Here is a 27029-nt window from a genome sequence, read left to right on the forward strand (position 1 = left end):
CTGAAAGTTCATGTTACATTTCTTTCTCCGGGGCTGGCGGACTGGTTCACGGTTAATCCAATCATCGTTCCCGAGCGCTCAGAATATTTATGATTACATTTTATTGACTAACATTACATGACGGAAGGATGAAATATATATAGGATACTATTATAGATTATTTTCATTTTTATTTAGTCCTTAAGCAGGCATACTTTTTCCCCGAGCCTACGCGGCGGATTTTAATTTTCTATAAGTATTTCGCCAGGTTTCCCGGCACAAGTTAATTTAATACTCATATACCAAATTACCTTCCAGGTTGTACGCTGTCACAGCATGCACTGCTGTGTTGCAGCAACCTTGCGGTCATGAGGTTTGCCGTTCACATGCCGGGTGTGCGGTCCAGGTGGCCGATCTTTTGGTCTGGCATCCGGATGGATGTGACATTTGTTACGCTCTGGTCTCTGACCTTACGAGTGACTCGGTATGTACTATATTCTTTCCCCTATTGCTACTTTTTGTCTATTTGGGAATATTTTGGTATATGTTACAAATTTGGTATGGAATTTTCTCCTTTGATGTAGAAAATAGTTATTGTACATACCAGTATTCGAGTATTAATGTTTTCTTTACCTAAATCCCTTTTATCGTTTGCGTTCTAAATGGCGATTTCTCTTTCAGATCTCTCCTGCCATCAAGAGCGCTTCTCTTGCAACCCTTAAGACCTGGGTTGGTGGCTTTGGCCGGAACGTGAAAGCCAAGCAGCCATACATTTTTGGCGGAGATGTGCTTCCTCCTCTATCCCAACGCCAAGATGTCGGCGGCGGTAGCGTCAAATTTGGCGGTCCCAATCATCGCTAGGATACGTGATGAAACCCAAGCCTTCCCTGAAGATTTAGAGGTCCTAGGAGAAGATGTTTTAGATGTTGCTGCCATTAACTTAGACGTGGAACCTATGGTCGTCGACTCGACAGGTCAAGGTAGGGTGGTAGGTGAGGCAGGTAGCGTCCGGTCTAAGGTTCCTTTTCTTAGTCCGGCGCATTCTATTTCTTCTTCTGTCTCCTCTTTCCCGGGATTTTCTGGAAATGTCATGGCTCGGACAAGTAATGTTCCGTAGTCCCTAAGATAAAACAGGTCAAGAAGGCGTTACCCACGGCTCGCAAGCCTTCTAAAATGCTCAAATCTCTCCCCGCCAGGCCATCCTCGGTCTCTAAGTGTCGGAGGGCCTCAGCAAAGGTCCCTCCGCCAACCCAGGGCTCGAGAGCGAGGAGCTGGTGTTTGATCCAGTGACCTTTTCGAGCCAGCTCTTGGAGCAGATGTGGAGTATTGTGCAATCCAAGATTGGCCCTATTGCCGATCGTCTACAGTCGATGGACTCTTTCACTCAAAAGACTGCAGAACCAAGAGAACATGCTTGAAAATCTCTTGAGATCAGGGATGCCGCAGCAACAACAATTTGTGGTCCTGGATGCGTCCAAGCTTCCGGCGTTTGTTAAGAGCAACCCTTGGAGGTTGGCCTTTCATGTCCTGTTTTCCAAGGGCATGTTGACTATAGAGGGTTGTGGTACCCGGCCGGTGGAGGAATTCGAGTTCTACCCGCCAGGTTTGCAATTCCCCTTCCCTAATCAGGGTAGATTAAGTTCCAAAGGAAACTGTCATATTCCCGGAAGAGCAGGCTCAGTCCGCCTGGGTCCGGACCCTGACGGAGTGGAGTATGTGAATACGAAGTTAACCCCTCATAAAGGGGCGTATACCATGTTCGTGGTCGAAGAGCAGACCCCTACTCCATGCACCACCAAGGTGGTGGATCTTACTTTGCAAGCGGCTATGGAGGACAAGCCTATGCCACAACTTAAAGAGACTGACCTGACTACTTTGCTGTTCCCAGGGGACCAAGACTGCTGGCTTGATGCCCCGGCTACCTTTACGACAGGTAAGTTGAATCCAGACTGTGCGTCCACACAGTTCAGTGAACATCTTCCCCGGTTACTGGATTCGCTTATTGGGACGGAGTATAAGGCACGAGTCAGACTCAGTAGGTTTATCAACTCGGCTACAATGGCGGAAATGTCTTCGTTGGTATACGCCGATGAGCCTTTGTTTAAGATCTTGACGAAGTCGTTGCTTCACACGCTCCAGTGTAATGCATAAGAGTTTGCAGTAGCTCGTCGTTCGTGCTGGAAGTATGTTTTAGCGGAGGCTTCTATTCGGCATGAGCCTAACAGGCTGATTAAAGCCTCAGTCTGGGGAGCAGATCTTTTCCCAAATGATGTGGTAAACAGCATCCTCAGTGAAGCAGCTAGGGTCAATCAGACCCTCCGGGTTAGGTGGGGTCTCATCCCTAAGACAAAATTGGAACCCACAGGGACGCAGTTATGAGACAAAAAATACCAAGAAGGTTCACAAGTCCAACCTGTGGTGCAGGCATTGCCTGTACCCCAGGTGTGTCATCCCTCCGGCTCTAAACCTCAGCCCCAACAACAATTTGTGTTGGTAAGCCAGCCACCTCAACCATCGACTTCGTTCTCTACTTCGCCTGCTTATAACCCTGCCTTTGAATCCCAAGGCCTGGCTCACGAGTATAATAGACATCCGAGAGGGAGTAGGTCTAGGGGACCCTTTTGTCACAGAGGCGGTCGGGGTCTCCGGGAGGGGCAGAGGATTCCGAGGGAGCCGTGGTAGCAGACCTTCTGCGAACCAATGAGACTCCTTGGTAGAACGGCACCTTGTAGTATCAGGGGATATTGAGGAAGGAGAGGACTAATTGGTAAGGGACCTCTGGAAGTGGTTCTAACACGCCCCAGTTACTATACCGACACTCTATTAGAGTGTGCGAGCTGGGTTTATTCCTGGCATTCCATGCAACTTTTTTCTCTGGTATATTTAGCAGTATTTATACCTTAGAAATGGTGCTAAAAGGAGCATTTTACTGGGCGACACAGGTCTCTCGCCCAGAAATAGATTCTTCCTTCGTCAAAATCCCTTTTTAAATGCTTGGTAAATATGAGAGTTAAATCTTCAATATACGTGATTAACATTAACTACTATTTGGACAACTGTGCTAGAATCAGCAAGCATTAGCTAAATGACTAACACACTAAAATAAACACAGTCAAGTGAAATTGAAAGAAAGTTGTTGAATATAAATTTGTGCTATACTATACATACCAACATATTCGAGAATGAAAAAAAAAACACTAACTATGACGACATTCATAAATATATCAATAATGTTCATCTGCACCATGCCTCATTGTATCCACTTAAATGGGTTGAGTATGGAAGAGTATGAAACGGGACTGCAATTATCCACATGCTTTATACAAAATTTTTCTTTGTTTCACAACATACCCATCATTTTCATTAGCTGAAATTTGTAGTCTTCATAAATCCCAGATGCATTACAGTGTGCCCAAATCAATAAAGGAATACCATTGGCTGGTTGCATGGCTACCAATATTTTAGGTCAAGATGGACTGTTGATTATCTCCTTATCTAAACATTATTTTACCCCAATACAATTACTTACATTTTATCACCATATATTTCATTTATGCTCTTTCCAAAACATTTGTGTTTTGTTTGAAATTTAACTTTCTTTTCTAGAGGAGACTTCATTTCTTGGGTGGTTTATGCCAAATTTCTTCACTATTTTCGATCGCAAATCACTGATGGAAAATATCGTTAGCAAAGGCTACAGATTATTTCACAGGTAAGCACTACTCTTATTTGGACGGTGTAATGTCTAGTTCATGAATATTATTTGTAATCTAATTCTAGTCGGAAATCAATGATTACCAAGTGTATGGAAAAGTAATTTTCTATTTAGCTGTTGTTTCTTTCCTAACTTTTGACAAAATATTCAGTTTTTGTTTTTATTCCTACTTGCTTATTCCATACTTGTCTGATGATGAATACTTAACTAGGAAACAAGTGGTGTTCTTGGTATTCACACTTGAATTACGATCCGACTGTAATTCTTGACATTCGATTGCCTTTTTATCCTTAGGTCAGTTTTTTGTGTTAAATGTCCAGTGACCTCTACGCTGTAAAGCATTTTTTCCCATGTTTAGGTAGAGGACTTTGTTTCTGATTACTCATGTTAGTTTTTTATTGAACAGTACTGAGTAATATGAAACAACATGAAATTCAGATGTCTTGCTGAATTTGCTGTATTGTGAAGTAAATTTCTCTACAATAATTTTACATATCTAACCAATGCACACCTTACCTAACAAGATTATTAACTTTAGCCTTTTTTAAACTGATAGACTGTAGTTAACTTCTTTTGGTCAAACATTAACCCCAGAATTATTTTCAGTAACTAATTCATAATAACAAATCAACATACAACAGCAGATATTTCATTTTATTATAATATACTGTAATGCCTTTTGGTCACTGAAGAATGTGATATGGTCAGACAGATAGATAAGTGAAAGCCACCAACTTAAAAATTTACTATTGTATTTGAACTAAACATTAATGTTAGGTGATATGTTAGTAATTTTACTGCTACAACTACATAATTTACAAAACGCAGGTTACTTAATCAAGTAAAGTAAAGTAAAGTACAGTGTAGTGTTTCACAAATATGAAGATCTTATTGATCTGCATTTCTACATTATCAAAGACATGAATACTGTACATAGAAGCAAATGTTTTTGTTCTTTTGTTCATGTTTACCATTTATTTTTCCTCCTTGGTGAGCCAATAAAGAAATATGGTATATTGTCATAAAAGGATTCCTCAAGTTTCTATGAAAATTATACATCAATTAAGAAAATTATCAAAACCAGTTCCTGGCTGTATACCTCCCAAAAAGTTGCCCATCTATGATCTCAAAATGAGCATCATATACACAAGATCATAAGTTTAAAGGTAAGCTAACATACCTTTGCTGATGTTCTCTTCTTTAAATCAGTTATAAATGTAAAGTAATTGAAGACTTGTTACGAATGGATTTCAAGGTATTTTCTAATGTCATTGTTACTTGTAATATCTAATTCAAATAATAAAAAAATATATATAATTTCAACATGCTGAAAGAAAGCTAACAAAATAAAGTACAGTACTGTTTAAACATACCTAAAGCTCTTGATGTAAAGTTTACCATTGCTGACACAAGGCGATCTGGTCTAATAGCCTGGATGATAAGTAACTCCTGAAATGGTGACAGTTTTTGGTGGAGCTGAACGGGGAAGTCAGATTCACAATGACTTGAGCTAGCAAAACTAGCCCAAAGAGTCAAGTCTTCCAAATTCAGCATACTATATAGATTTGGGAATGTTTGCTGTTGAGAAAATGTAAAAAAAATAAGATTAGATATATTTTGCAAATGTACATTAATCAAGGTAGTTTACAAATTCCTATTATGCAAGTAAAAATCAAGCTCTACAGGTATTGACGGTTTTTTTTATTAGTAAAAAAGCCCCTCCAATTAGACCATGCACTCTCTTTCTCTCTCACCAGCTCCCACTATTGTCTGCTACACCTGTATTTAAAGTATTGAATGCAGCTAATCAGCAAAACAGAACATTCTATACAAAATGACAAGAACGTACCTATAACATACAAAATTTGTTTTAGAGCTGTGTTCAAATGAAGTACACAACTGTTTTTTTCAATAATTATATGAATATCTGGGAGAGTTGAATAATGACAACTCTTCTCTGTTAAGAAATACCATGCAATAAAAACTTGCAATAATTAACATCCAGAGCTACATAAGAAATAATACCAAATATTGTAGATGTGAAAATGAATGATAAGAAAGAAAAAATAAAGTAAAATGTATGAAGAAGACACTTGACAAATGTAAAGTAAATGTATCAAATTTTCAATTGTGAGAGAAGGTGCACAGTCATATATAGGGGTACATCACTTGACTACCTACCTAGTGCACATAACTTTAGCAATTGAATAATTAAGTACTTGATCTACTGTGGTACCATAATATGTACAAGTAGATTAGTAGCTTTTTATTAAGTGGGAACATTTATACAATGTTGAATTGACAGACAATGCCAGTTTAAAGCAAAAAAAAATTTCATAGCATCAGAAATTACTGAAATAACTGATGCTGTACTTATAAAGATAATAAAATGACAGATGTTTCTAAAATTCTTTTGCTTTAAACACATTCTATAAAAAACTAAGAATAGTTTCAAGGCCTTACCTTCAACAGCATTACAGCAAATGCCCTTTCCTCATCAATCCAATTAGGTAAACTTTCCTTAGGTTCAGCTCCATCAGTTCGTACATCAGTCACAAGCTGTCCCGTTAATGCCTCCCATTCCTGGAAGAAAATAACCCATCAACCCAGACCCAAAATTTCTAAATCTAGAAACTTATATCTCAAGTAATATATTATAGGATTTGAAACACTTAATTACCAATCTTTAATATCTTTAAATCAACAAAAAAAAAGAGGCTCAGACTTGTCTGACAAAATAATTTGAGTATTTAAGAAAAAATTTTAGTTTGAAAATCTAAAAGATTATGCTATACAAATCAATATTGTAATTTTCATGCCAATTTTTTTTCTTTCACAAGCCTTTATCAAGCTAATTCACATATAAATGTTAATATTGTATGAGAGAATAATTTAATTTTTTCTCCTAATTTTTCAAAAAGAATTGAAGGCGGGTGTCAATTTGCAAAATGGGGCTGTGGGGCTACAATCAATGTATTTGATATCCCTAATTTACCAAATCCCCAGTTTAAATATCATAGCTATACTAACATAAACAATATTCCACTCTATGCCTTTCAGTGCCATAGGATACATTTTACATCCGATTTTCCTACTACCTTTAGCACCATTGAATATAACTTATGTCCAATGATTACTATTCCTCTTTCACTTATTATTTACGCATATGAAAGTTTTTCAAAATATGCAATATCATATATTAATGGAAAGGAAATTTTTTCTGCTTTGCATTAATAAATATTGTAAATTCTTATCTTTTATAGTTTTTATGCTGAATTAGGTAAAATGGCTGAAAAAATGGACCTGAGGTTTGAGTATTAAATCATTTGGTGAGGGGTTGGTGCTCAAAGGGTTAAATGCCAAGACCCTATAAGAATACTCTTTTCTGGGGATTCAGTAATCTAGTTTACTTATCTTATAATACATAGATATTTACTTCTTGGCAAAGTAACACAAGAGTCAAGGAATTTGTGCTCTTCAGCCTTAGATTCACAGATGGTCAGAGACCTTTTCAATAGTTCTAACTTACATTTTCTTGGAACAGGTCTGGATACATTCCATGAACTAAGTGTAAACCAAACATGAGATGATCTGCTTTGAAAAGTGAGCGGCTGATATAACAGTAAACCAAGTCAATTAAGGATCTCTGAAGAACTCGAATTCTTGAATCTGTCCCAGTTCCATCCTGTAAAATTGATAACATTGAATATAATTAGTCAAGAAAGGCATACTTATAACTAATACTGTAATATACAATGTCAAAAAGCACATTCAGAGCAATTTCTGAATTAAATGTGATGATACTATTAATTCATTCCAGTAGCTTCTCTGATGTTCAGATTGCTTCTCTTGGGGAGCTAGTTTTATTGATATCTACCCCTAAAAACAAATAAATTTTACAATTCTTTCCTTTCAATAAAGTACACTTATGCCTTTAGTAAAGAAATGACACAATCTAGCTGTTTATGACAATACTCAATGGCCTGAGCATGACCCAGAGCCTTTGCCTTTCAGTCTCTATGTTACTTTCAGCATGTCAACAGTTCCAAACTCTTAGATGACCGCGGAGGTAGCAGCAGTAGGGAATTCAGCATTATGAAGCTTCATCTGTGGTGGATAACGGGGGAGGATGAGCTGTGGCACCCTAGCAGTACCAGCTGAACTCGGTTGAGTCCCTTGTTAGGCTGGGAGGAACATAGAGAGTAGAGGTCCCCTTTTTTGTTTTTGTTTCATTTGTTGATGTCGGCTACCCCCCAAAATTGGGGGAAGTGCCTTGGTATAGGTATGTAAGTGTGTTTAGAGATGTCTTCCTCAGGATATTAGTAACTACTGAACAGATTGTTGAAGGGAATTGTTTCAAGGTGATCATGATCTGCATTCTCTTTCTCTCCGTGTTAGAGAAAGTATAATTGTGGGAAAGAGCAGAAAGGCCTCATTGTCTCTCTTATGGGAAAGTATATTTTTATGGTTGCAGACCTAATAAAGGAGGGAGACTCACGACCTCTGGTGGGAATTTTGGAAACTGTGATCAAACCAATGCCCCGCTATACAAATAGTTCCATTCCTGAAAAAAAATGTTTGTTAGCTGTTAATTCATTCACTGAAGTGCATTTTCCAATTTACTTCCATCATAAACATAGAGATACCTTACCACGAGCTCACCAAAGTTCACCCGCTTCCTAATCCAAGGCTTAATATATAGTAAGGAAATAAAATACCTGAACAACTTTGTTTCATTAAAATTAGGTTATAATGTTAAAATGACAACGATGGTTTGGTAGACTGTCTTTTGTAGCCTATGATAAACAATCCAGAGGGCCAAAAAAATTATTTGTTTCTGAGAATATGGTGGATAGAGTCCATGTGGTTAGATACAGCATGGATGGGTTTGGATGAACCACCTTTGAAATTGGTTTTCAGGGAAGATTAATTTTGTAAGGCACCTTTTTTAAACAGTCCAATAACAGAAACCATTGATCTGTAGCCTTTCCATTTGTAGCCAGTGCAGAACTATGATTGTCTATCATAGGTTCCAAAAGGCATTCTACCAATATTCGGTATCCAAAAAAAATGGAATGTTTATTTACATTGGTACAAATCTAGAAATGTATCAGTGACCAAAACTACTTATGTTTTTTTATGAAAAGAAACTTTCAATTTCAATCATTAATAGAGGCACAAGTCTATTAAAAGGTAAGAAATTAGATTTTTTTTGTTTTAGGAGTAAATGTTAATAAAAACCAAGCTACCTGATAGAAGCAATATGAGTATTAGGTGAACAGAAATAAGAAATAACATTAAAATTCTGTTATTTCCTTTTAAAACAACACACTAATACAATAAGCTAAATAAAAGTTTAAAATCTTATTGAGATAGAACAAAGTGAGTAAAATGAATATGCAATACGCAAAAGAATATAATTTTACCTGTTTAGCTTAGAAAAGTTAGAATTGACCTGACCCAAGAATATTAATATTATAATATTAATATTATAATATTAATATTATAATATTAATATTATAATTTCCTAAAATGTTATTTTTATAATAAAATAAATTTTTGAATATACTTACCCGGTGATTATAATAGCTGCAACTCTGTTGCTCGACAGAAAACTCTACGGAAGAAATTCGCCAGCGATCGCTATACAGGTTGCGGGTGTGCCCAACAGCGCCATCTGTCGTCCAAGTACCCAGTACTCAATGTAAACAAAGAACTCAATTTTCTCCTCGGTCCACTGCGTCTCTATTGGGGAGGAAGGGAGGGTCCTTTAATTTATAATCACCGGGTAAGTATATTCAAAAATTTATTTTATTATAAAAATAACATTTTTCAATATTTAACTTAGCCGGTGATTATAATAGCTGATTCACACCCAGGGGGGGTGGGTAGAGACCAGCATTATATGTTTACATTATTATGAGCTAAGAATTTTTATTTCATTTTAGAAGTTATCAAAATAACAAAAACAAAATAAATAGGTACCTGGTAAGGAAGTCGACTTGAACAATTACTCTGCCTTTTTAAGTACGTCTTCCTTACGGAGCCTCGCGATCCTCTCAGGATGCTGAGCGACCCCTAGGATCTGAAGTATCAAGGGTTGCAACCCATACAACAGGACCTCATCAAAACCCCTAATCTAGGCGCTTCTCAAGAAATGACTTTGACCACCCGCCAAATCAACCAGGATGCGAAAGGCTTCTTAGCCTTCCGGACAACCCAAAAAAATAACAATAAAAACATTTCAAGAGAAAGATTAAAAAGGTTATGGAATTAGGGAATTGTAGTGGTTGAGCCCTCACCCACTACTGCACTCGCTGCTACGAATGGTCCCAGAGTGTAGCAGTCCTCGTAAAGAGACTGGACATCCTTAAGATAAAAAGACGCGGACACTGACTTGCTTCTCCAATAAGTTGCGTCCATTATACTTCGCAGAGATCTATTTTGTTTAAAGGCCACGGAAGTTGCGACAGCTCTAACTTCATGTGTCCTAACCCTCAGCAAAGCTTGGTCTTCCTCATTCAGATGGGAATGAGCTTCTCGTATTAACAGTCTGATAAAATAGGATAAGGCATTCTTTGACATAGGCAAAGATGGTTTCTTAACTGAACACCATAAAGCTTCAGACGGGCCTCTTAAAGGTCTAGTTCGTTTTAAATAGAACTTAAGAGCTCTGACAGGGCATAAGACTCTTTCTAGTTCATTTCCAACCATATTCGATAAGCTTGGAATATCGAACGATTTTGGCCAAGGTCGAGAAGGTAGCTCGTTTTTGGCTAGAAAACCAAGTTGTAAAGAACATGTAGCCGTTTCAGATGAGAAACCGATGTTCTTGCTGAAGGCATGAATCTCACTGACTCTTTTAGCTGTAGCTAGACAAACCAGGAAAAGAGTCTTTAAGGTGAGATCTTTCAGGGAGGCTGATTGTAGCGGCTCGAACCTGTCTGACATGAGGAATCTTAGTACCACGTCTAAATTCCAACCAGGTGTAACCAAACGACGCTCCTTCGTGGTCTCAAAAGACTTAAGGAGGTCCTGTAGATCTTTATTGTTGGAAAGATCTAAGCCTCTGTGACGGAAGACTGATGCCAACATGCTTCTGTAACCCTTGATAGTGGGAGCTGAAAGAGATCGTTCTTTCCTCAGATATAAGAGGAAGTCAGCTATTTGAGTTACAGAGGTACTGGTCGAGGATACTGATACTGACTTGCACCAGTTGCGGAAGATTTCCCACTTCGATTGGTAGACTCTAAGGGTGGATGTTCTCCTTGCTCTAGCAATCGCTCTGGCTGCCTCCTTCGAAAAGCCTCTAGCTCTTGAGAGTCTTTCGATAGTCTGAAGGCAGTCAGACGAAGAGCGTGGAGGCCTTGGTGTACCTTCTTTACGTGTGGCTGACGTAGAAGGTCCACCCTTAGGGGAAGTGTTCTGGGAACGTCGACTAGCCATCGAAGTACCTCGGTGAACCATTCTCTCGCGGGCCAGAGGGGAGCAACTAGCGTCAACCTTGTCCCTTCGTGAGAGGCGAACTTCTGCAGTACCTTGTTGACAATCTTGAACGGAGGGAATGCATATAGATCTAGATGAGACCAATCTAGGAGAAAGGCATCTATATGAACTGCTGCTGGGTCCGGGATTGGTGAGCAATAAATTGGGAGCCTCTTGGTCATCGAGGTTGCGAAGAGATCTATGGTTGGCTGGCCCCAGGTGGCCCAAAGACTCTTGCATACATCCTTGTGGAGGGTCCATTCTGTTGGAAGAATTTGTCCCTTCCGACTGAGACAATCTGCCATGACATTCAAGTTGCCTTGGATGAACCTCGTAAGTAGCGATACGTTTAGATCTTTTGACCAGGTGAGGAGGTCCCTTGCGATCTCGTACAGCGTCAGTGAGTGGGTCCCTCCTTGCATGGAGATGTACGCCAAAGCCGTGGTGTTGTCCGAGTTCACCTCCACCACTTTGCCTTGAAGGAGAGACCTGAAGCTTCTCAAGGCCAGATGTACTGCCAGTAGCTCCTTGCAGTTGATATGCATTGTCCTTTGACTCGAGTTCCATATTCCCGAGCATTCCCGACCGTCTAATGTCGCGCCCCAGCCTACGTCTGATGCGTCCGAGAAGAGAACGTGGTTGGGAGTCTGAACAGCCAGGGGCAGACCCTCTCTGAGGTTGATACTGTCCTTCCACCATGTCACGCAAGACTTCATCTTCTCGGAAAAGGGAATCGAGACCGCTTCTAGCGTCTTGTCCTTTTTCCAGTGAAATGCTAGGTGATATTGAAGAGGACGGAGGTGTAGTCTTCCTAATGCTACGAACTGTTCCAGGGATGACAGCGTCCCTATCAGGCTCATCCACTTCCTGACTGAACATCGTTCCTTCTTTAGCATGTTCTGGATGCATAACAGGGCTTGGCTTGTTCTGGGGGCCGACGGAAAAGCCTGAAAAGCTAGACTGTGAATCTCCATCCCTAAATACACAATAGTTTGGGATGGGACCACTTGAGACTTTTCCATATTGACAAGGAGACCCAATTCCTTGGTCAGATCTAGAGTCCACTTTAGATCCTTCAGACAGCGACGACTGGAAGAAGCTCTTAGAAGCCAGTCGTCCAAATAGAGGGAGGCTCGGATGTCCGCTAAATGAAGGAATTTGGCTACATTCCTCATCAGCCTCGTAAACACAAGAGGAGCTGTGCTTAGGCCAAAGCACAGGGCTTGAAACTGGTAGACAACCTTTTCGTAAACAAATCTCAGAAAAGGTTGGGAGTCTGGGTGGATGGGGACGTGGAAGTATGCGTCCCTTAGGTCTAAAGAGACCATCCAGTCTTCCCTTCTGACCGCTGCTAGAACGGACTTTGTGGTCTCCATGGAGAACGTCTGCTTTGTGACAAAGACATTCAGCGCACTGACGTCTAGCACCGGCCTCCACCCTCCTGTCTTCTTTGCCACTAAGAAGAGACGGTTGTAGAAGCCCGGGGTTTGATGGTCCAGGACTTTGACTACCGCTCCTTTTTCTAGCAAGAGAGACACTTCCTGTTTCAATGCTCGTCTCTTGTCTTCCTCTCTGTACCTGGGAGAGAGATCGATGGGAGACGTTGCTAGAGGGGGTTTTCGTACAAACGGGATCTTGTACCCCTCTCTGAGCAACTTCACAGATTGTGCATATGCGCCTCTCTTCTCCCAGGTCTGCCAGAAGTTCTTGAGTCTGGCTCCCACTGCTGTCTGAAGAAGCTGGCAGTCAGACTCTGCCTTTAAAGGACTTGGTTCCTTTCTTCTTTCCACGTCTCCCTTCGGCACGAGCACCTCCTCTGCTGGAGGCTCTGCCACGAAAGGGCGGAATAAATCGGGACGCTGGAGTGTCCATCCTTGGTCTAGCTGACAAGGTAGGCAAAGGGGTGGCTTTGCGAGCAGAGGATGCAACCAGATCATGAGTATCCTTCTGTATCAAAGAAGCAGCAATCTCCTTAATCAGGTCCTCTGGAAAGAGGCACTTGGAAAGAGGAGCAAACAGAAGTTCGGATCTTTGGCAAGGTGTAACTCCTGCTGACAGGAAAGAGCAAAGGTTCTCACGCTTCTTGAGGACTCCGGACATGAAAGATGCAGCAAGCTCATTAGATCCGTCACGTACGGCCTTGTCCATGCAGGACATGATGAGCAATGAAGTCTCCTTCTCTGTCGGAGAGATCTTCCTGCTTAGAGCTCCCAGACACCAGTCTAAAAAGTTGAAGACCTCGAAGGCTCTAAATATCCCTTTCAAAAGGTGGTCCAGGTCCGAAGATGACCAACATATCTTTGAGCGTCTCATGGCTAGCCGGCGGGGAGAGTCTACAAGACTTGAGAAGTCGCCCTGGGCAGAGGCAGGAACTCCCAAGCCGAGAACTTCTCCCGTGGCATACCAGACGCTCGATCTAGAAGAGAGTCTAGCAGGGGGAAACGTAAAAGGCTGTCTTCCCTAGACTCTTTTTGGACTGCATCCATTCTCCTATCACTCGTAAAGCTCTCTTGGACGAGCGTGCGAGGACGAGTCTAGTAAAGGCAGGCGAGGATGACGGCATACCTAAAACAAACTCTGACGGAGGAGAGCGCGGAGCCACAGACACAAACTGGTCCGGAAACATCTCTTTGAACAGTGCTAAAACCTTCCTAAAGTCCAAAGAGGGTTGCGTAGACTTAGGCTCGTCAAGATCCGAATGTGGTTCATCTACGTGTGCAGCACCATCATCATCATAAAGACCATCATCCGAGTAAAGAGGAGGAAGCGGCAATGGAGTAGGTAACGGCTGGTTAGCTGAGTCCGGTCGCACGGGTGCACGCGTGACTGAACCGGACGCAACGTCATGGAACTGTTGCCCAGTCTGTGAGCTGGCAACAACCATAGCAGCGCGGGGACGCACAGCGTCTACTCCAGACTGTCTAGCCTGATGTGGGTAAGCAGTGGCAACCACACTGGGTTGCGGAGGTTGACGCACCGCGTCAAAACAAAACAACTCTGACGGTTGTTGTACCTCACGAACGTCAACGGAAGGCTCCGTGCGTCGCTGAACGTCAACATGCGGCTGGCAGGGCACACTGGAACGCATGGGTGGCGGAACTCTCTCAACTGGAGTGCGCAAGAAGGTCGCCTCAGCGTCCACAGGACGCACAACCGAGTGTGTGGTTGGTTGTAGGCAAGAGGCTGTACTAGCTGGTGCAGCAGCAACCTTCTCCGCACGCAAGTCCTGCATCAGAGACGTTAATTGGGACTGCATGCTCTGCAGCAAGACCACTTAGGGTCTGCAGGAGCAGGTGCGGCGACAGACGGTGTAACTGTCTGAGGCGGTACCGCTTTGCCTCTCTTAGGAGGTGAGCAGTCATCGGATGACTGCAGCGAGTCCGAACTGACCCAGTGGCTACAACTGGGCCGTTGGACTTGCGCGGAAGGGACCGACTTGCGCTTCAACGGTCGTGAGACCTTGGTCCATGGTTTCTTGCGAGAAACCTCTTCCGCAGACGAGGTATAAATGGGCTCTCTCGTCTTTGTGTGGTGGGGGCGATCTTGGGTAGATACGCCCGAAACCACAGAGGGAACGTCTGTTCGCTGATTAAAGCCTCTCGAACCCATTTGTCGTACGACATTGCTTCTCCCCTGGACTTGGGAGCTTGCAAGAGGTCCCGGACTAGGAGGACGACAGGCACGAACAGACGAACCCTCAAGCGCAACACTATCCACAACACTATCACTCACTTTGTCACTTCCCACTGCACTTTTACACTTCAGCTCCTTGACATCTGCCATGAGCTGATTACGGTCACTCGCCAGTGACTCAACTCTCTCACCCAGAGCTTGGATGGCACGCATCATATCAGCCATCGAAGGTTCCTGAGTGCCAGAAGGGGGGTTAGGAGCAACCACTACAGGGGAAGGAATAGGTTGTGGGGCATGAGGAGAGGAAATGTCAATAGATCGAGAGGAACTTCTCCTAACTCTATCTCTCTCTAGCCTACGTGTATATTTTTGGAATTCGATAAAATCGAATTCCGAAAGCCCAACGCACTCCTCACATCGATCTTCCAATTGACAGGTTTTATCCCGACAATTGGAACAAACAGTGTGAGGGTCGATAGAGGCCTTCGGAAGACGCCTTGAACAGTCCCTAGCATTACACTTCCTAAATTTTGGGACTTGAGAAGGGTCAGCCATTTTGAATTGGTCAAAGGGGAAATCAAAAACTATCCAAAGTCATCAACAAATAATCCGTAATCAACAAAAGAATGCAAGGATTTTTTAAGAGAAAGCCTGCACAGCGAAAGCTCAAAACTAGAATAGTGTACTTCACCAAATAGTTGTGAAAACAAATCCAGTTAGCAACAGCGAATTAGTAGGTCTTGCCGGTAGCACGACAGAGAGAAAATTTAGTTCTTTGTTTACATTGAGTACTGGGTACTTGGACGACAGATGGCGCTGTTGGGCACACCCGCAACCTGTATAGCGATCGCTGGCGAATTTCTTCCGTAGAGTTTTCTGTCGAGCAACAGAGTTGCAGCTATTATAATCACCGGCTAAGTTAAATATTGAAAAACAAGTAGTTTAGCTTTATCCATCTGATGTGTCTAAAAATATGATAAATCCAAATACAAGTTCAAAACAATTTCAAAATGTAATAGTAAAACATATTTCACTGGTATAACATGAAAAGTTTTTGAAGAAATAATTAAAATTTCCCAAAAAGATATTTATAGAACTCTGCAAACATACTAGGTTAATATAACTACAAAAATACCTGAGGTTCTTGTAAAGCTTTCTGGAATAGTTTGTGGAAAGCATTGAGACTAAATCGATACATGTGGTTCAGTTTTGAAAGATCAGAGATGACAAAGTACAGATTAGAAGCAGCCTCTGCCAGGGGTAGATATGCTTCACGTTCCTTTTCAAGAGATTCTTGAAGCGCACCGGACTCTTTCAGAGAGGACTCAATTGTAGCTGCACTTGACTTGGCCTGCTCTAATGATGCTAACAATTCCTGAAATAAAGAGGAAAAGTGTTTATATATATATATATATATATATATATATATATATATATATATATATATATATATATATATATCATCATACATCTATACCAAGGCACTTCCACCAATTTTGGGGGGTAGCCGACATCAACAAATGAAACAAAAGAAAGGGCACCTATATATATATATATATATATATATATATATATATATATATATATATATATATATATATATATATATATATATATACATATACATATACATATATATATATATATATATATATATATATATATATATATATATATATATATGAATCCTTAAATATGGTGATAATGCCTTAATGCCTGATGAAACCAATAGCACAGAAAAGCAATAAATAAAAGTAATCATCAGAAGGAACAAGTATAACTTCAGAGGATCAAGATTTGCACTAGTCAAATATCTAATATTTGAATTTGCCTTTTAAATTATGGGAAATGCTCCAATGAACTTCAATCATGAATTGGATTTAAGTATAAACTACCACAAAAACAGAGATTAATGAAGAAAGTTGAAAAAAGTAGAAAATTATGAATGAAATGAACAAACAAATGCAAAAGTTTTGGGGACATGATTGGGCGATGAGTTTTGAATAAAAAGAAAAAGAAAAATTATTTTTTGTCAATAATGCTGATTAAAGACCAAAATAAACAGTGTCTGGGTAGAGTTCTTCAAGTTGTTCTTATTCTGGAGCTTATTTGAATATGAGCTGAATGCACAATTGGGCAATCATAATATAATGGGCTTTTGATGGAACAATTACCACTCCTAAAACATGCTATACTGAAACTATAAAAATTATAGACTTTAAAGAGCCTAACTAATTTAACTTTCTTTTTAATTCTTAGAAAGGTGATGAGCGATAGAGTACTGCATTTGGAAATTTAAGATATTTAAGAATTTGACAGCATTCTACAGATGAAAAAAATCAACAGCATTCCACAGATGAAAAAATCAAAGGCACAATTTCAATATCAAATACCGGGAATATACATAGAATTTTTTCTGTAAAACTAAGTTATGACATGGAATTTGCTCTGGATCAACTATACAAAAAATACAAATATAGATATAAATACATAAGTCATAATTACCTATGAAGGAATATTAAAAATCTTCCAAGCTTATCCAGCTCTCCAAAATAAGTCTTATAAAATCTTTCCATCAATCTCTTTCAAGATGAAGAGAGCATAGAATTCATTTAATGTCTTACCGAGTGTAAGGAAAATCATACATAAAAATTCTATTGATTAGGACTTGACTAAAAATAAAAAAATGAACAAAGTAACAAAAGAATTCTCGAAATAAACTGGAGAAAAAAGTTGTGCACTGAAATATTGAGTGTGGAACATGGATACTTCAAATATTTATACACAGTTCTACTAAGACTAAGTTGAGAGTTATATTATACAGATACTGTATTGTACCTACAATTGTAAGAGGGTACATTAAATCACAGATTACCTTATTTTCTAAAATATTTCCTTTTGATTCTGCTAGAGTGGTCAGTAGCTGGTCTTCGAGAGTTACAAGGCGAATTTTGAGATCTTCTTCCTGGCGCAAGAGCTCAGTGCGCCTTACTTCCAACTCTGGCTTTTCTACTTGAATGGTTGATGCCAACAGCTATTATTGTAAGGTATATAAAAAAAAACTTGATTATTTTTAGGTAAGGAAAGATTAGTTTTTGCATAAATATTTTTAATTAAATAATTGCAAATGGACAGTCATTTTTATTTATGAAAAAAAATCTTGAAAGTATTTCAAAATTCTATAATAAAAATTGTAAGTTTGAACAACATTATAAAAAATATCAAAACAAATATCCAAAGGATTTAAAATGGATACTTGCCTGACCAGTCAAACCAGCACGAGTTGTCGTGAAGTTAACAGAAGTGAGAATTGACATTATATGTGGGGGAAGTTCAGGTGTAGGACTTCTAGTTGCCAAAAACAGTTTGAAGTTATCATTGTAATCTAGTGTTTTCTCTCCTAACTCAATGACATACCTTGGTCCTATTTAAAAATAACAAAAACATTAAAATTCTATTTTCATTGAAAAATCATGTATTTTACCAATCTGTAAATATTATGATTCCAATGTGAAAAACAAAAACTTCCATAAGTTTATTTGTGCATGCCAAACTACAAAATTTAAAAGGAATTTGTATTTGCCCTATCTATACAAATCCCAGTCCTTTAAAATAGGGATAAGTCTTTAGCGACACTAACAGGTATTGAATCAATAATAAGGTAGTTGGTTAATGACATATGCCATGATGGGGAAGCTACACCCACCCCGTCACAGAATAAACCCTTTTGTCCTTACGTCTGGGATTGAGAGGGATGGTTGAGGTAGGAAATTTAATCCAATTGACTTGGGTTTGTATAGCTAGGAAAAATACAAATGATTTAAAAATTTTTATTTGTTCCTACACAAATACAAACCTACCATCCTTACAATAGAGAGACTCCTTCATTGGTGGGAGGAAGTCCCCTAGAACCAAGCTGGAATCGTTCTTTTCTTCTCTTGACTTGTCATCATTCCTGTTCCCTACAGGAGTGAGGAAGAAAACTCAAACCACCTCCTAACAGCTAGTCATATGGATGTATGAAGCTGTTAAGGCCTTGGCCAGTACTTGCTTAAAAGAATGCCAGAACTAGAAGATGGAAAACCTATCTCCCTCACATAGAGACAGTGTCGGTAATATCAAATTAGGCCTATCAAGAGAAATGTTTGGTAAGATACTGATCCATCCTCACCCTTACGAGCAGGATGGAGGAGCTACTTCTTGGCAGACTTGGTTTGCAAAAAAATGAGCTCTGTTGCATAAGCCCCAACCATTATACGTCCGATTAGCATGCAGTGGTAGCGGCTGCTGTCTACCCTCGAGATGTGAACAAGAAAGAGATAGAAGAACCTGTCATTCTACCTCTCCTCAGGACATTAATCTAACGCATTACCACAAACAAACAGGAAACACACTAAATCCAGTGAAAGAACTGGGAATGTTACACAACTACAGAACAGCCACTTCAGAACCCAAGAAAAGGGTTCAGTGGCTTATGGGTAACATCCTTATGTTAAAGAGAAGCAAATGTAGTCCAACACCTTCTGACCCAACAGTCAGTTTGGCTAGGCTTATGAGTTCCTCCTTAAGTTGACAGAGATATGTGCTGACCAAAGTCACATCTATATGTATGTAAGCAGTCTCACCAAGCCAGAAGGAACTGTATCTGGACACTTCCTTCTTGATCTTGCTAGGACTTCTGAGGACTGAAACGCTTGCATGCAGGGTATCAAGTCCTCCTTGAGAAGGGCTGCAACAGTTGTATGAGAGGTATCAAGTTCTCTTTAAGTACCACTATAATGCCCTGATGGGACACCACGCATCTTCATACCAACTTATATGGAAGAATAAGATCATGAAGGTCCTAAACTGGTCTTAATGACTGACTGATACCCGGTCTTTAAGACTGACTGATACTGGGTCTTTAATACAGTCTGTCAGCTAATAAAAGCAACAGAACTCTCATCCCTCAAAAGTCTGATATTACGAAGAGCCTAAAACTCTCCTATTCTCTTACCAATGCAGAGAAGAAGACAGATAGATTTAAGACTATGGTGCTCCTCAGATTAGCAGGAGGGGCATGCACCAGTACCCCAAGACAAGGACTATCATATCCTGGGTCTTCCCAGGATTGACAAGATTGACCTAAGCTTTCTTGGAGCATGGACTGATCTGCCAAGGAGAGATCCACATACTACCGAGGAGCTTCTCCAATTCTCTTGAGGGGAAGACCCTATGATGACCTCGTCAGGTTAACACGAGGTGTGCGCACTCATACTCTGATGATAAGAACTATCCCATCCTAGACCTAAGTCCCAGGATAGCCAAGACTGCTTGAAGTTCTCTTCAAGGATGCACTGTTCGCCCAAGAATGAGGGATCTGAACTCTACATAGGAGCTTCTTCAGCAAAGGCAGGTGAGGAATTACAAGACTACTGACAAGTTCCCTAGCTAGAGATCCATTCTCTATAACCGTCATTATAGTCTCTCTAAAGATCTACCTGAGAGCTAGCAGGACATGACTCTACTCAACTTGAGACCACCACAGTGTCCCAAAGTAGGGACCATGGAGGTGGATGAACACGTTCTACTGTACCTGAACTTCTGTGGTACTCAATCCCTGGAAGGAATGCTACCTGCTGCCAGGCTCATGGTCTGGCTAACCAAGTCTTAAGGAATTGGTCACCAGGTGAGCTCCGTCATTCCCCCCTGGAGTAAGAAGATTGCTTCAAGAGCAGTGTATACCCTACACCGCAACACAAACCATTATGTTTGGGATTTTGTCACAAGGGAAGCGCTGGGTACACTCACTGATACTGCATTACAAAGAGAACACAATCAGGGAAACACTGCTGATGCCAAGTGTGCCTAACAGATGAATAATTTTCCCTATTGGGCATGCAGCTAAAGGCGACATGAGTCTGAATTAGGTAACTTTCTCCTGAGGCAGAGAAATTACCGTGGAGAGAAAAGTTACATTCCAAGTTTATCTTCCTCTTACCCAGAAGAGCAGAGGGGGACTGCTTACAGTCACACCTCTACAAATGTACACAATATATGGTGTTTAAAACTATTTGTATGTTCATAAAAACACAATTAACTTCACCCCCATTCTTACCTTTTGGTGCTCTTCTGCTAACAAGTAACAGCGCTCAAAATAAGAAAAATACTTATCACGAGAATTTAAGAAAGAATTTGACAGTCACGAGAGCAGCACAACCATATGTCTGTACGCCTTGCGGCCAAAGACAAAAATGACCATTCTGTGACAGGTGGATGGGTGGAGCTTCCCACTTGTGCCACTTATTGCTAACCAAATACCTTGTTAATGATTCATTAATTGTCCAAGTGCTCTTGAAGACATATCGCTATTTTAAAAGACCAAAGGTTTGCATAAGCGTAGGGACAAACTGAAATTTAAACTAATGTCAATATAAAAATAATATCAAAGAATACAATAATTGTATTAACATGAGTATATATAGGAAACTGGTTTTTGCAAAGGTATAAAGTACACCAAAATTATAAAGACAATTACCTTGACTTATCAAATCTCCTCGCAACAAAGGAAACAATATTGGATCAACTGTGTCCACTTCTTGTACGATCAATGTCTTGCCGAATCTAGCAAATATCAATAAACATATAAAACTGTAAAATGGTAAATGAAAAATACTCCAGTAAAGTACTGTAAAAGGTCTTTAATCACATAAAAATTGGATGACTAATAAACTCCTTTTGAAACAGCTATGAACTGGAATCCAATAACAAGAACATTTTAAAATTCCATAGTAAAAAATTATCACAAATTCAGTACCTATAACAATAACTTTCACTACAAGTACCCTTCTCTGTTGTTTTAATACACCAATTTACAATTAAATTTTATATACTGTATGCAGCCTGACTAATTAAATAAAAAACCTAATAGGAGTGGCTGTTCTGTTTGATATTTAATTCTCATATTAACTTAGCTTCGTGTATCATTTGAGGAGAAATTTTCATTGGTGTGCGAACATGAACACTTTCTCGTCAAACCCATAACAACCAATCAGCCTAATTTCATGAGCTTTTTAAATATAATACTAAACAGAAAATAGTCTGCTGACTGACAGTACTGAACAAGTACTTATTTATTCTGAGGTCTAGCCCGTAAAGAGCTTTATTTTTCTTTAGGTCTATCTTGTTGCCAACAAGGTTTCCATTTTCCTAAACTTTTTGTCTGACCTTCATTTTTAATCATATACACAAAATTCTGTGGTCATGTAAGGTTTCATATAGTGATCAGATGGGACTCATCATTAAGTCTGATGAGTCTTGCCATCTTTTTTATTTGAAATCTTTGGTTCAACATTATTATTTGAGCCTACTCTGAAGAAGGCGATATTTGAATATCTATGTTCCGGCATCCTCAGGAAAGAGATAAAAAAAGATAAAAAAGAATAGAAGAAAACAAGAGTAAGCATTATAAAGAGAGAAGACAAGAGAAGAATTTTGTAATACGTTTCTATGAACGGATAAACATAACAAATTTGGGTCATAGGACCCAAAGCTGAATACAGGGAGGCTACTCAGCACCAACCTGAAAACCAACCAGTTACACTTCGAAAAAATCTTGAAAGACGTCAGACAGCAAGTTAGAAGAAAGGAAGTGAGGGCAAATGTAAAGTAGATAGCTAAAATGTAGGAGCATCTAGGAACCAAAGGGACACTCATAGACACTAGTAATGCCTACAGTACATTACTACCCTACATGGGTAAGAGGCCATTTGGCTGACTCAAAAACTTATGTGCTGCCAAGGGCCATTTATATCTTCCTACACAAGCTTAATTTTATGGTGAATGTGTAGTTTTAATTCTTATTACGGCTTAACCAGCACTTTGTTTCCTGAAGGATATCATCATTGGTCACAATAATAATACAACTAAATCTAAAACCTCGAAAGTATTATGGAAATAGTTGTATACTATAGCAGGGACATATAGTTATTATAAACTCCAAAGGAATTAAAGAAGTGTACAACAAAATATATTGCTTAACTAAAAGCAGCAATAATTTATGCAGTTAGGTTTATAAGAGACCAATCACCATACCTGATGGCTAACTCCAAAGTAGTCGCAAACTTCGGGTCTTGCTGCGTCGTGACTTCAACGGTATGTTCTTTCAGATGTTCACTTAGCCAAGCAGTAGCTCGTGAAGATGGATCAATAAGGAATGGCCTCAATGAGCTCTGTGAATCAACAAAGAAGCTGAATTATTTGAATTTATGAATAAAATCCCTTTATAAATGCAAACCACATACCATACCTTTTGTCAGCAATGCGACTAGCACACCCCATACTAACTGTTCTGAAAGACAGTCCTAGTTATCATCTTTACAAAACCAAACCTTGTGCCTGATGGATTATACTCTAAAACTACAGAGAAGAAGGGAATCTAGATTCAGCATCCAATTGGTAAAAAAAAAAATTTGATTGACAAGGTTATCTTATCTAAATGTAGGTTTTAAAGGCAAATACTAAAATTATTTTAAAATTACATTAACATATAACAATTTTTCAGGAACATTTTTTAACCAGTATCTATGTTTTTGTAAAGTTTTAAAATAAATATGTGAGATATTCATTTATATCTAACATAATCAATCAAAAAATAAACTACTGTATAGTAGTCTTCAATTTCTATATTCATTAATATATTGATATACCTTTACCTTTCTGTGTAAAAATTTTACAAATATCTGTAAAACACTGCACTTACATACTTTTTATATTCAATAAAGTAATGGCTTGCTCATATCTAATCTGCCTCTTAGGACTTCATACTGTATATGAATATTTCTTTATCGAGATCAAAATTGCAAAATTTTATGTTATTGATATTCCATAGTACAAACCTATTAATTTACTAATGTTATGCTGCCAAGAAAATTGAGGAATTGTGATCTGTCCTCTCTATTGAGTAACCCTCAAACATTACTTGAGGAATTATAAAAGCAATCTTAACTGGATTCTACAATTATACTTTTCTTATTGGGGCAACAGCTCAAGCTGTTATGACTACATTTACTAGGTTGAAAATTCTCTTCATGAAGGGATATTCAACTTCTATCATATCAGTGACAAGATAGAGAGATAGGAGAGAGAGAGAGAGAGAGAGAGAGAGAGAGAGAGAGAGAGAGAGAGAGAGAGAGAGAGAGAGAGAGAGAGAGAGAGAGAGAGAGAGAGAGAGAGAGAGAGGGGGGGGGATTTTGGATGTCTCAGACATTTTAGCCCATCCGCGAAGACTCCATTTGCTCTTCGGTAGAGCAATTTAGTTTAAACATTTAGAGAGTTCTTATGATCTAGTCTAACTTATTCTTGAACTTCGTTTACCATGTTACTGATTACTACATCCGCTGGAAGTCTAATCCAAGTATTTGTATCTTCTATGTAAAGAAATTGCCACACATTGAGTGGTGTTGTATCTTTTCAATTACAGTTTGTATTCGTTACCTCTGGATTGATTTGTGCTAAGCATGAATGGATGGTTGTAACCTACATTTGTTATTCCTTTAAAATTTGAGAGAGAGAGAGAGAGAGAGAGAGAGAGAGAGAGAGAGAGAATTCTTTGTATATGAAATTGCATGAAATATTCCTTCTGTAGTCTTGAGATTATGGTACAGTATAAGGAATAAGAATTTATAGAGCTGAGACAACAGATGATAGGTTATGCTTATGCAAGTCAGCAAATTATGCAAAATTCTTTACTATAATTCTAAATGTGCATATCCTACAAAGGACTTAAGAACTCAATTTATACAAATATTTGAATTCTGGCGAGGAAGAAACTTTAAAATGACTCACAGTGGATGGCTTTGGCAATCAAAAGAGGTACATTGGCAAGTACCCAAAACTAGAAGGTATTTTATATACCGGTGTGATTTATGTGCTGGTAAATAAATAAATATTCTGCCACCACCATATATGATGATTAATATAGATGGTAAAAGTAAATAGGAAATTTAAGACAATGCATTCTCCTTAAATGTTATCATCATTATTATTATAGTATGTATGTTATAAAAATATGTTGAATTAATACTCAATTCTCAAGTAACATTGCATTATTCTTGGAAGCATAGCATGAATTATATACAGTAGTGTAAAACTTTTCCATTGTTTGAACTTGTAAAATAACCATAATTAACTGTGCTCAGTTTTTTATCGACTAAATAACTCTTATTTGGAAGCTTCAATTGTTTGAAAAAATAACTAGGCTACTTGAGCATAATTAAAAAAAGCTGAATCTAGATTAAATAAAAAGATAGAGTAATCAGTGACTCAGACTAGTCCTGATATAATCAAATGCACGTGCACAGTCATTTGGTATGCATTTGAAAAATTTACATCAAACCATTTGAAAGTTTGATGCGAGTTTTCATTAATAGAAACTGCACTCCATATTAAAAAATGCTGATAGTTCACAGGTAAAGGTATAAAACAGCTTAGAAATATAGGGATAAACTAGCACCGTTATAAAGAAACACATGTTAAAGTTAGTACAGTTGTTTTCTCATAGGAATTATTCCAGTAAAATTCATTAAACCACCAGCTCATTTCACTTGACCTTGTGACACTGACAATCACAGAAATTACATTTTCTCAGTCATGCTCTTTTTCACCTAGTGATCCAAACATACTATATACTCAACATGAACAAGTATACAAAAGATAAAACACACTTACCAGTACAAATACTGCTCTACACATTACACTTAACAAATTACTCATCAATTATCCATACTAAACATATAGAACAGAAGGTATGATCAGAACACCACATTATTTCATAAATATAACATTATAAAAGTAATTTCTATTTTTCCTAGCTATACAAACCAGAATCCTTTAAAATAGGAAACATCTATTCAGCGGAGTTGGAACAGACGTGGAAAGAGGTAGTTAACAACCGGCAATGAGTGCGGTCTAGTAAATTCCTCTTGCCTGGAAAATACCTGGTTGACAACTCTTGACATGGAATACTAGCCTAATGTGTCTCTGCTTCATCAGCTCGCAAAGAAGGCATAAGACCGTGCCCCCTTGCTTATTGATGCAAAGCACTACGGCTGTGTTGTCACTCAACAATACTACCGAGTGGCTCCTCAAATGTTCTTGGAATCCTTGCAGTGCCAAAAAGGCTGCTTGCATTTTCAGGATGCTGATTTATAAACACTTTTCTCCTGATCACATCCCTGAGATAAGCAGGTCATTCAGGTGCATTCTCCATTTTACTCATCTGAAAACAGCTGCATGTCTGGAGGCAGAGCTGAGTGGGACTCCTCTGGTGATGTTTTCAGAAAGACTGGCCCAAGCCTCATGTCCCACTGGAACAGAAAAGAATGGGAGATCCCTGGAGGCTGACCAGTGATCTTTCAAACACCACTGAAGAGATCTCTGGTGGAAGCGCATGTTAGGAACGACCTTCTACAATGAGGAAAGATAGGACGATAAGGCTTTAAGAACACTGAGCTGGGATTTCTGTTTTAGATAGAAAATGGTTGCACTATCTTTTTGAGCTTGCTGATGCAATTGTCTTCTGGAAAGTCTTGCTGATGCAATTGTCTTCTGGAAAGTCTTGCTGATGCAATTGTCTTCTGGAAAGTCTTGCTGATGCAATTGTCTTCTGGAAAGTCTTGCTGATGCAACTGTCTTCTGGAAAGTCTTGCTGATACAACTGTCTTCTGGAAAGTCTTGCTGATACAATTGTCTTCTGGAAAGTCTTGCTGATACAATTGTCTTCTGGAAAGTCTTGCTGATGTAATTGTCTTACAGAAAGTTTTGCTGCTGCTATGTCTTTCACAATGCCCAGTAATTTCAACCTCTGCTTCGGTATGAGATTTGACTTTTCTCAGTTTATCACAATTCCCAAATCGAGATAAAAAGCAAAAATCTGACCCTGATGTCAATCCAGTAGCCACTGTCCCACAGAGGCAGCCAAAATCAGCCAAACTTTGAGGTACCTCAATAGATATATCCCTTGCGAGTAGGCACAAGTTACTACTAAGGTGAACATCCAAGTGAAGAACTTAGGAGCCGTTGAATCTTGAACTGGTACATAATACTGTGAGGACTAATGCATAGATACTTGAAAGTACGTGTCTTTTGGGTCCCTAAAATCATGAAGTCCTCCTCTTTGATTGAATTCAACACAGAATATATCGTTCCATTCCGAACTTCATTTGACGTTCAAATGCGT

General features: G+C 39.1%; 1 protein-coding gene across 1 annotated transcript in view; it reads right to left on the minus strand.

Moving 5' to 3' along the window:
* btv (beethoven) overlaps positions 1–27029 on the minus strand; it is a 231462-nt gene that overhangs the window by 54047 nt on the left and 150386 nt on the right. The window contains exons 52-59 of the mRNA XM_068355462.1: positions 22886–23022; positions 21330–21415; positions 18073–18236; positions 17688–17846; positions 15948–16187; positions 7224–7379; positions 6158–6277; positions 5068–5272 (exon numbers count right to left, since the gene is read on the minus strand). Coding sequence (XP_068211563.1) covers positions 5068–5272; positions 6158–6277; positions 7224–7379; positions 15948–16187; positions 17688–17846; positions 18073–18236; positions 21330–21415; positions 22886–23022 — 1267 coding nt within the window. The remainder of the gene's footprint in view (positions 1–5067; positions 5273–6157; positions 6278–7223; positions 7380–15947; positions 16188–17687; positions 17847–18072; positions 18237–21329; positions 21416–22885; positions 23023–27029) is intronic.

This window comes from Palaemon carinicauda, chromosome 31, assembly GCF_036898095.1.
Source record: "Palaemon carinicauda isolate YSFRI2023 chromosome 31, ASM3689809v2, whole genome shotgun sequence".
Taxonomy (NCBI): domain Eukaryota; kingdom Metazoa; phylum Arthropoda; class Malacostraca; order Decapoda; family Palaemonidae; genus Palaemon; species Palaemon carinicauda.